At 33.4% G+C, this 11,632-nt stretch overlaps 2 protein-coding genes across 2 annotated transcripts; both read left to right on the top strand.

Annotated features, from left to right (window-relative positions):
* Positions 1-56: 56 nt before the first annotated feature.
* LOC116127193 (GDSL esterase/lipase At5g03610-like) lies at positions 57-1,776 on the top strand. The gene is made up of 5 exons (XM_031412842.1): positions 57-111; positions 198-401; positions 690-973; positions 1,059-1,365; positions 1,568-1,776. The coding sequence occupies exons 1-5, from the start codon at positions 57-59 to the stop codon at positions 1,774-1,776; spliced, it is 1,059 nt and encodes a 352-aa protein (XP_031268702.1).
* Positions 1,777-6,156: 4,380 nt separating this feature from the next.
* LOC116127214 (GDSL esterase/lipase At5g03610-like) lies at positions 6,157-9,517 on the top strand. Its single transcript, XM_031412869.1, has 5 exons — positions 6,157-6,300; positions 6,398-6,607; positions 6,933-7,213; positions 8,331-8,637; positions 9,027-9,517. Exons 1-5 carry the CDS (start codon positions 6,234-6,236, stop codon positions 9,239-9,241), a joined length of 1,080 nt encoding a protein of 359 aa, XP_031268729.1. The 5' UTR covers positions 6,157-6,233; the 3' UTR covers positions 9,242-9,517.
* Positions 9,518-11,632: the final 2,115 nt, after the last annotated feature.

Here is an 11,632-nt window from a genome sequence, read left to right as displayed (position 1 = left end):
ACTTTCTATATCAATTACTACAAGCTTCTCATTTTGGCAACTCTTCAACATTAACAATGGCTAAAACCTTCAACTTTCTCATCTTTTTCTTGACAATATCATTGTTTACAGGTTAGCATAATTAACTCAATTATTTTGATTTTTTTTATGAGAAAATGGAGTTCAATCAGTTTTCATTCTCACTTTAATTGTTGCAGGAATTCATGCAAAACAAGAGTTGCAAAACATATCGCAACCTATTGCCCACCCGAAGCTTTTTGTTTTTGGAGACTCTTATGGTGATACAGGCAACTTCAGGATAAATCGTACTACAATTTCCTGGAATGAACCATATGGAATGACTTATCCTGGAAGACCTTCCGGCCGGTTCTCCAACGGCCGTATCCTCACGGATTACGTCGGTAAGCTGGCTCTTCCTTTACTCTCTCTTGTTGCATATGCATAACCTTAATGCCAGGATATGCATCAGGGACTACACAAATATATCTGAAAATTTTTCATTTCAAAAACAAGAATATAAAAAATCTTATGATAATACTTTATATATTGATTAAATTTTTCCTTTTTGCATATATACAGTTGAATATTTTCTCTTGTTTCATTTGCATTACCTGAACACCATGATATGCATCAGGGTCAAATCTATTCAATATAGAATTTAAATACAGCTTTTTCCTGTTTATATACAGCTGAACATTTTGGCATAATATCTCCTACGCCTTTCGAAGCGAGATATTCAGTGAATAAATCAGAACTACAACATGGCATGAATTTTGCATACGGTGGCACTGGTGTTTTCGACACTTTGGTGGATCAACCAAGGATGACAGTTCAAATCGACAATCTTCAACGACAACTTGATCAAAATGTTTACACCAAACAGGACCTTGATTCCTCCATTGCTCTCATTTCTCTTGCTGGCAGTGACTATTCCACTTTCATTCTTAGTAATGATCACATCAAAGATGCCATTGTAAGTTGCTAAACAAATTAACTATATATATTCTTTACTTCACGACCATTTCTTAGTATCTGATCAATCTCTGCACATTTAATAGAGTTTGCGAAATCAGACGAGGAGTATCATTCGACAACTTTCAATCAACCTGAAGCGCCTTCAGGCCATGGGAATAAAAAAGATTTCTATTACTTCCATTGAGCCTATGGGGTGCTTGCCCAATTCAGCCACCTTTTCTTCATATCAAAATTGCACTGAAGATTTCAACACCGTCGCATTGTTTCACAACCAGATGTTGTGGAATGAAGTGCAAAAGCTAAACAACACCACCCAGGATTCATTCATTTTGCTCCTAGATCTCTATGGCGCATTCATGTCAGGATTAAAGAAAGATGGAAATCTTTTAGGTAAATTTATTACCCCAAAGCCTTCATCAGAAGACAAGTTATAATATTTTCTGACCATTGTTTTACATTGGGAAATGTGCTTTATTCCTGATGTTAAAATTTGCATCAGCAAAAAGCTGGTCGGAAAAACACATTTTATCATTATCAACTACTTATATATATGGAAAATTTGTTTTTTCCCTTTTTTCATTGAATGATGCAGGAAATTCTGAGATGAAGACGTTGTTGCAGCCATGCTGTGTGGGAATAAACGAAAGATATTTTTGCGGGAGTGTAGATAAGAACGGGAAAAAGAAATACAGAGTATGCAAAAATCCTGAAGAATCATTCTTTTGGGACGATGTCCATCCTTCACAAAATGGGTGGAAAATTGTTTATGATGCTTTGAGACCTAGCCTTGACAGACTCTGAAAATTGATGATGGAAAGATTAAGATTATTTAAGAAAATGATTCATTAATTTTTTTTTTTTAATAACAATAAATCCTCTAAGAGGAGGATTATGACTGCAGCGCGGAGTGAGAAGATTATTTGTTCAGGAAAAAGCTCAGATCAAGAAAGAATCTCGAACGTCTCTGATACATATACATCTAGTGCAGCATTTAATTGTGTACAAGTTTATGCATTTAATAAATGTTGACATAATTAACTGAATGTCTAGATTTGTAGGGAAGAGAAGATTAATTTCTATCTTGGTGGAGGTATTGATACAGGGACATTGTGAATCATGGTGTCTTTCTAGTTGTAATTTTGAATTAATGAAATTATTTTGTTTATTTTTCAAGTTGGTTTGTTTATTTATTTATTTTTCTTTTGAAATGTTCCACCCATAAGGAGTCACAAGAAATCAATTTCTTAAATCTCAACCACTAACATAATTTACATAAATGGATGCTTTGAGATGGAACTCAAAAATTTTAAGATGTTTAATTCTTGGTCTTTTTATAAGGAAAAAAAAAAATCAATAACTAAGATATTATCTAAAATCTGAGTTTATTCTAAGTGTTTTTAACATCCAAAATTTGTTTAATCTAATATTTATATTTGTCCGAATTGAGAGGGTAAAAGAGATAATTGAAAAGAGCCGAAATATACCTGAGAGATATCTTTGTGAGGGCAAAAGAGGCAAAGAGATATCTTTGAGAGCAAGATAGACAGTTGAAGAGAGTCAGAGTATGCCTAAAAGATATCTTTGAGAGAGAAGAATTATATTCAATTGAATTAAATTGTTTGTATTGAATTGATATGTATTGCTATGTGAATACACAACCTATTTATACAAAAGTACAGTAACTATGTAAGGAAACATAATATTGCCATATTATTTGTAATCTCTCTGGTTGCATTTGGATTGGGTAATATATGATAACAAGGGTAATCTTCATTTATTTTGCAAGATTCCGTTATTTGGTTTGCAACTAATGAAATATTATGGGTGTCTTTTATTACAAGTAGTGTTTATTGTTGATAATGTAGAGGGTAATCAGATATCCTCCCCAGGGGCTGGTATTAAAAGATTAGTAGGTAATCTGACTTTTATACCTATTTTGCCCTTAATTAAATACCATTTTGGACACAGTTGTCCTCAAATGTCTACTAAATAAAAATTAGCCCAACCCTCCTACATTGAAATTACCTAAAACACTCCAACCACAAAAAAGTTTAAAAGTTAATAAAATACCTCTAGCCACCCAAGTCCACTGCCAGCCACCAAAGCTAGTTGGTGGCGGCAGTTGCCGTAATGGCTCACGACCAACAAGATCTGGCCGGTCGTGCGTCATTAAGGCTTTTTTCGGCCAAAGATTTGGCCTTTTCGCGACCATTGATCTAGCCATGAAACATAGATCCATGGCTGGAAATGGCTTTGTCGATGCATGGTCGACCATATACGACCAGTTGTGCGTCATTTCGTCGACTGCAAGCGGCGGTCGGTAGTGGCTTGGGGTGGGTGGGGGTATTTTGCTATAAATTAAAGTTTTATATGGCTAGGGTGTTTTAGCAAAATTTCAAATGTAGGGGGTTAAAACAAATGATTCAAAAAATAATTTTATATTAATATTTAAAAATGAGGGCAATTTAGTAATCTATATAACATGCCCACTCATTTATCCTCACAACCAAACATATTACTCACCAATTTATTCGAACCAATTAAACACATTTCCTAAATATTCCCAGTAATCTTTAAGGTAATCTATCTTTCCTTTAATATAATATTCTCCTATAATAAAATATTATATAATCCAAACGCCCCCTTTAGGTAAGGAAACACAATATCACCACTCTAAGTAAGGACTTGAATATCTCATAATAATGTTTGTAATCTTCTTGGGTAAGGAAATAGAATATCAACATTCCATATTCGCATGTCAACACTCCATCTCAAGCTTGTGGTATGTATAAGTCATAAACTCTAAGCTTGTATAGTAGATGCACACGTTGTTTGCCAATAGATGTGGGATAAGTAGTACCCGAAGAGGAAGCCGAAATGGTTGGACAAATGTAGTCAGCTATCCAAATGGGAAGTCGAGTGAGACAAGAGGACCGTCGTCGAAGGATTTTTTCCAAGGAAGGAACAACAACAGTCATTGGGGGAAGATGTTATGAAGCGTTGCCTTGAATTAACTCACAACCGGAATCGTCCTGTTAACTCTCCTTCTGGCAACACTTCACAAACATCTTCCCTAATGACTCCTGTTGTTCCTTTCTTGGAGATAGTCTCTCAGCGACAGTCATCCAGTCTCACTTGACCTCCCATTTGGACAGCTGACTATGTCTGTCCAACCATTTCGGCTCCTTCCTCAAGTACTACTTATCCCATATCTAATGGTAGACACCATTCGCATTTGCTACGCAAGCTTAGAGTTTATGACATATACAAACCACGAGCTTGAGGGGGGTTCTTGACATGCGAATATAGAATGTTGATATTTTATTTCCTTACCTAGGAAGATTACAAACATTATTATGAGATATTCCATTTCCTTACTTAAAGTAGTGATATTGTGTTTCACCTTGTTTGGTTATCTAACGTGAGTGCCTATGTGTCTTGTAGGCTAAAGCAAAACTTAAGGATAAAGTGGGTTGATTAGCGGAAGCTTCATTAAGACGATGAGAGCTTTGAAACCACTTGTTAAAACTCAATAACCCAGGACAATATGCACCAGGAAAATTCCCAGAAAACACGGGAGGGGTCCAAACATCCACTAAAACCTAGTCTCCTTAGATATTTATTGTCTTGTTACAAAATTTTCTAGACATGCATATATCCATATAAAGCTACTCTTGTCCTAACCTGAGCTCTGATACTCTATCAGAATTGAGAGGCCAAAAAAGGCAATTGAAGAGAGCCAGATATGCCCGAAAGATATATTTGAGAGAGCAAGAGAGACAATTGAGAGAGCCGGAGTATACCCGAGATATTTTTGAGAGAGAAGAATGTATTCAATTTAATTGAATTGTTTGTATTAAGTTGTTGTTATTGTTATATGAATACACAACTATATTATTAAAAACATATAGGGAAACTAATATTGTCATAATATCTAAATCTCTCTAAGTAAGGAAACAATAGGATAAAAATTGGCTCACAACACAACTTACAAACTTTCTCTCACAACCTCGATATGACAACTTAATTGGTCAGCTAGTATTTGGCAGGCAGAACCTATTTGCGAGCTGATCAATTGCTACCGTCACGTCGGGGTTATAGAGAAATTTTTTGGGATTGGGTTGTAAGTGTATTAGTGTCCAGCACAATATCACCACTCTAATAAGGATAGAATATATCATAATAATATTGTAATCTTCCTAGATAAGGAAATAAATTCTTTTCCATATTCGCATATCAACAATATTAGAGGGTGTTTGTTTGAGCTTATAAGCTCTAAAATTAGTTGACTTGTTTGTTTGTACTTTTTTTTTGGCTTATAAGCCAAAAAAAAAAAAAAAAAAAAAAAAGTTGTCTAATTTGACCAGTATATTACTATTTTTTCCTTATTTAATTTTAAAATTTATCGTATAATTTATTAATTGATAAAATAAAATAATTCTTTTTAGTCATTTAATAATAAAATGTCTTATAAGCCATTTTACCAAACGCGTCAACTACTTATCAATAACTTATAAGTATTTAATCAACCGTAACTGCTTAAATTTTAAATGCTTATAACTCAAATTAGCTTATAAGCACTAGCTACTTATAAGCTATTTTCATAACTCAACGAAAAGACCTTAATTAACTATTTTCGGACTTCAAAATGATGAAAAACAAGAAAATTACTATTTCTCAATGTCAAATTACTTATTTTTTTTAAAAATATTTCTATATTTACATTTCTTATTTTCAAAACAAGATTTAAGTTGTAATTGAATTCTAAATGATCGAAGCATGTTAATCCCAAAATGGACAAGACAAAAATAGATGGGCAAGACCGAAAATCAAAACAAATACGAACTAGGTCAAGCCAAACTCAAACGTTGTGACAAAAATTCAAATGTAACTACGTGAAGAAATTTCAACTGAAACCTTTAACTTTGACATATTAGAAATTCCATTAATTTACTACTTTCTTAAAAGCTTAAACTATTCTAATTAAGTAGGTCGGATAACTTCATATTCAATAAATAATTTCTTGAAAATGCATAAACAACAGTACCAATTAAACATTTTTCGTTTTAGCTGGCAATTAGCGTTGATTAGGTCACTCCAAACATAAATTTATATCATTTACGAAACCTCGTTTAAATCAGTCACAGGTTCGAGTAATGAGAGCAATGCATTTTGATATAAATGCACTATACATTATTGTATTTCTCTAAACATTAATTCATAACATTTCCTTCCATTACTTTCCAATCTGCTCTTCAATGGAAAAGCGAACACACTTCCTCTTCTTAGTTCTCTTTTTATTGTTAACTGCAATAATCTTCACTGGTCTCGACATTGAATCACTTTTCTATAATAATTAAGTTTGTTGCACTTTGAATATGAATTTAATGCATTTGTGTTCTGCTCATTTTCTATTATACAGCGGTTCTTGCAAAGAAAGGAAGGAATGGACATCATCATCATCATCACCATCACCCTGGTTCTGTAAAGCTTTTTGTTTTCGGAGACTCGTACGCCGATACTGGAAATTGGGGGAAATCTGCAGCTTCCTGGAATGAACCATATGGGCTGACTTACCCTGGAAAACCAGCCGGCCGATTTTCCGATGGACGTGTCTTGACTGATTTTCTAGGTCTGTGCTCTCTTTATCTCTTTATGTAATATTCTCAGAAGCTTTCAATCCCTCCATTTTTAATGCCAAAACTTTTCTTTGGTTTTTCATTGAAAATTCTCAATGGTGGATCTAAAATATTAAGACCAAGTAAAACAGCTCCAATAACGTTGTTTATGTGTCAGCATCATATTGATCAGAGAACAATTAGATAAGTAAGTAGCTTCGTTTTAACCAATGTGTTAAGCAGTCACATCAATTAAGTCGCGTAACATTACTGTTTTCCAGCTCTGATTTTCATTATATTAAACCAGAAAATGTTTCTGAACTTTCTATATACATGCAGCCTCGCATTTGGGGATGAAATCTCCCATTCCTTTCGAAATGAGAAAGTCAGAGAATGGATCAAATCTGCAACACGGAATGAACTTTGCCTATGGAGGCACTGGTGTTTTCAACACGATGGCGAATGAACCAAACATGACTGTGCAAATTAACAACTTTCAGCAACAACTTGAAGAAAATGTCTTCACCAAACACGACCTTAATTCTTCCATCGCCCTGGTTTCTCTCGCTGGGAATGACTATCTCACTTATATTATGAAGAATGACATTAACAATGTCCAGGTAATTAGTAGGTGAACTAATATTTATCTGTTTCTTTGTTATGTTGGCTAATTATGGTAGGTTATCTATTTCTTCTTTCTTAATTAGAACGCTAATAATTGTCATTCAATGTGCCATTTAAGTAAAGTTATATATAATTGACGATGATACCTACTTTAATTAATAAATATTTAAAGGACAGATAAAGTATGTGGTGAAATTAAGCATAATAGGAACGAGTAGGTACATTCTTAAATTTTTCTCTTTTTCAAGAAGAGGTTACGTAGCAAAGCTTATGACTAATTAGTTGTTTGGTTGTTAATTATAAAAGCTCTTTTTAAACGGTTGATTGTTGGTTGTATTATTAAAAATTATAAAAAGGGTATATGACATATTAATTTATTTGATTTATATCATATACTAACAACATGTTATTTCATTTTAATAATATATATAACATGAAATAAAAAATTAGATTTTCTAATTGCAATTTAAATATCAAAATTACTAATGGTTGGAACTTACATAATAAAATAAAAACTAAAAATCATAGCGCAATTTATAAGACTTTATATACTTATGAAATTAATTTGTTAGATTTCGATCCTGTGGGAGAGTGGAGAGTTATTTTTGTTGAGATGGTGGCTATAGATTAAAAAAAAAAAGAAAAAAGAATAGGGTTTTATTTCAAAAGAAGGGTATATGTACAGAGCAATGATATGCTTGAAACTGAGTTGTATAATTGAATCATACAAATAGATAAAAAACAAAGAACATTGTAATCATTCTATTTGTATTACTCAATTGTGTACAACTCAGTTGTAAGCAAAATATTATTGATATATATTGTTAATATGTATATGGTGGAATTATAAAAGTAATTTGAGAATATATTTGATATAATAAAAGTTTTTGAAATCCCAAAAAGAGTTTATTGGAAAAACTCAAATTGTGAGCTTATTCCTGAAGCCATAAAATAGCTTTTTTATAATTGTATGAACCCTTTTGAAATACAATCAAATAACTTAGAGAAAATTCAAAAGTGTTTATAAGATTAAAAAAGCACTTTCAATTACCTTCTATAGTATCCGATAAACTATCCCAGCACTGACGATGTGTGATCTCTACGCATTAATAGGGTTTGCAGGACCTCACGAAAAATATTATTCAGCAACTTTTAATTAATATGAAGCGTCTTCAAGCAGTGGGGATTAAAAAGATAGCTGTTACTACCGTTGAACCGATGGGGTGCTTGCCCAATGCAGCTGTCGTTTCTTCATATCAGAATTGCTCTGAAATTTTCAATGCAGCCGCGAAGTATCACAACGAGGCGTTGGTGAATGAAGTGCAAAAGCTAAACAATGAGAACAAGGATTCTGTCATATTTCTGCTGGATCTGTACGCTGCATTCATGTCTACATTAACCAAGAATGGAAAACTTTCAGGTAAATTTATTATGAGAAATTCTAACTTATATTATGTCACACCACTAGTGAAACAAGGCTGCATCGACGCACGACAGACGCCGGTATAGCCGTTTCCTGCATCGATGTAACCTAATTTTGGCGTAAGAAAATGCGTCAGGAAATGTTAGGGCAACTTGATCGAGAAGTTGATGCCCCCACGCCAGCAAGCGCTGGCATTGAAGCCTTTCCCAAATGGATTGGTTACTCATAATGATTAGAAACCAATCCAAAAAAAGTTCATTTTTTTTTATTCCGATTATGCGTTTATGAATATGAATTCTCTCGTATAAAGGAGAGAATCCTGATCTGTGTAACTATTTATATATACTCTATATAGAACAATTTTTTTAATCTTATAATTAATGCAGGGAATTCGGAGATGAAGACTTTGTTGCAGCCATGCTGTGTGGGTTTAGAACAAAAATACTTCTGTGGCAGTATAGATGACAGTGGGGCAAAGAAATACAGTGTATGCAAACACCCTGAATTATCATTCTTTTGGGACGATATACACCCTTCGGAGAATGGCTGGAAAGCTGTTTATTATGCCTTACGATCTACCCTTGATGAAAAAATCCGTTAAGTTAGTGATGAGTTACTCCATTGCAACAAATTAATAGTTAAGAGGAAGATTATAATGTTGGAGAATTTATATGTATGTAAGTAAGTACTTGTGCAAATTAAGTTTTATGTATTTGAGAAATGTTCACATTTAATTAGTAATTAATTCGATGTGAACATGGTTGATTAGTTGATTGTTTAGATTTCTACTGCAGAGATTTAGTTTGTAACCAATAGAAGAGGATGAAGTGGGATGTGTTGCTCTGTTGTGGGTGTTACAACCAAGTTTTATATGTTGAGTAATGCTGCATATATAGACTAATTATACAAACTATTCCTTATAAGCTGGTGTGGTATTCCTTCAGATATCTTTTACCCTCAGGGTGTGTTTGGTTCATAGAATGTTATATTATAGGGAATGTTATATTAATGGAATATAGATTACTTTGAAGATTACTGAGAATATTTAGGAAAATATGTTTAGTTAGGTTAGAATAAATTGTCGGGTATGTTATATTAATATGTTTGGTTAGGAGGATAAATTGGTAGGTATGTTATAAAATTACTAAATTGTCCTTCTTTTTAAATATTAATATAATATTATTTTATGAATAATTTCTTTTAACTCCTTACATTTAAAATTTTGCTAAAACACCACAACCATCTAAACTTTAATTTATAACAAAATCACCCTCACCCACCCCAAGTCACTGTCAACAACTAGCCATCACCGTCGAAAGTTGTCGGAATGGTGCACAACCAGCCAAATTTGGCCGGTCGTGCGTCGTAAAGCCTTTTTCACCCATGAATATGTGGTCCATGGTCGGTAACAGCTAGATCTGTAGCCGTTTCATGGCCAAAGATGTAGTTGTGAAATGACCACAAATCTGACCATGAAAAGACCAGATATTTGGCTGTGAAAAGGCCAAATATTGGTCATGAAAAGGCCAAATGTTTGGCCGTGAAAAGGTCAGATGTTTGGTCGTGAAAAGGCCAGATGTTTGGCCATGAAACGACTATTTTCGACCATGAATCTCTGGGAATGGCCTTAACGGCGCACGACCGATCAGATCCGACCGGTTGTGCACCATTCCGTCATCAGTCGACGGCTGTCGGCGGTGGTGGCTAGATTTGGCCACCACCCTCGGGTAATTTTTTTAAAGTTTAAGCGTATTTATGTCCTAAAAAATTTGTATATAAGGATAAAATAGTCAATGAACATATTTGTAAATTAATTTCAAAATAAGAGTATTTTTGTCCAAAAAATTTATTAATAAGGGATAAAATTGTAACAAAAATAAGATTACCAAGTAATCTTAAAATATCTAAGAAAATAGAGGTAATCATATTACTTCCTATATTATCAACATCAATTACTATTGGTTTTAGAAGATTATCAAAATATTTTATTACCTGACAACCAAACGTGATAATGAAATAATGTAAAATAACATTACCTCAGTAACCCAACCAAACACGTCCTAATTGTTAAATTTATCTCTAATTCAAAATCATTCAATCATATTAAAACACATTAGTTTGTGTAGATGAATCTGTATTAAAGGTTATGAAATATAAGATTATTCTTGTATGCTTGAGATTAGTTACTAAAATTATTTATTTAATTAATTTGCAAGTATAACAATCTATTATTTCATTATAAATTTTATTTTATTTTATCAATATACCCCTTATTTTTAGATTCGTTCATGGACTTAAGTGATATTTATCATAAAGGAAACGGAACGACGTCATCTTGAACAAAATCAAACAACATCGTTTTGGTTGGGTAAGTGACAACATTATACTCAAAATGTTGGTTAAGAAGGAAGTCAACACCACATCGTTTAGTACCAAAAAACAATGCGTATAGCATAATATCACTAAACCCCATAATGGTTAGGTGTATATCAATAAAGCCCCTTATTTAGATTTGTTCATGGACTTAAGTGATATTTACCTAGAAGAAAACTAAATGACGTCGCCTTGAGCAAAATGAAAACGACTAGTTGTTACTAGGGAAAGCATGCGACAACGTTTTCCCCTTAGACAAAACGTTGTCGTTAAGGTGGAGGTTCACACCTGTTTAGTAGTCCAGGAAATGATGCCGAATAGCGTAATCTCAATTAACCCCCTAAAGGCTAGGTATATTTCACTAAAGCCCATATGTTTAATTTTACCATAAAGACAGCGAAACTACGTCGTCTTGAACAAAATGAAATGACATCATCTTTATGGGAAAGTTTTCGCTTACACAAAACGCTTTCGTTAACGAGGTTGACATGACATCGTTTTCTCGCTCTGGAAAATGATGCCATATTAGGGCATATCACTTAACCCCCTAACTGGTAGGTATATATCAATAAAGCCCCTATGTTTAGATTGATCATGGACTTAAGTGATATTTAGCATA

Source organism: Pistacia vera, unplaced genomic scaffold (assembly GCF_008641045.1).
Source record: "Pistacia vera cultivar Batoury unplaced genomic scaffold, PisVer_v2 Contig19, whole genome shotgun sequence".
Taxonomy (NCBI): domain Eukaryota; kingdom Viridiplantae; phylum Streptophyta; class Magnoliopsida; order Sapindales; family Anacardiaceae; genus Pistacia; species Pistacia vera.
The sequence above is the reverse complement of the archived record's forward strand: the minus strand, read 5'-3'. Positions and strand labels throughout refer to the sequence as shown.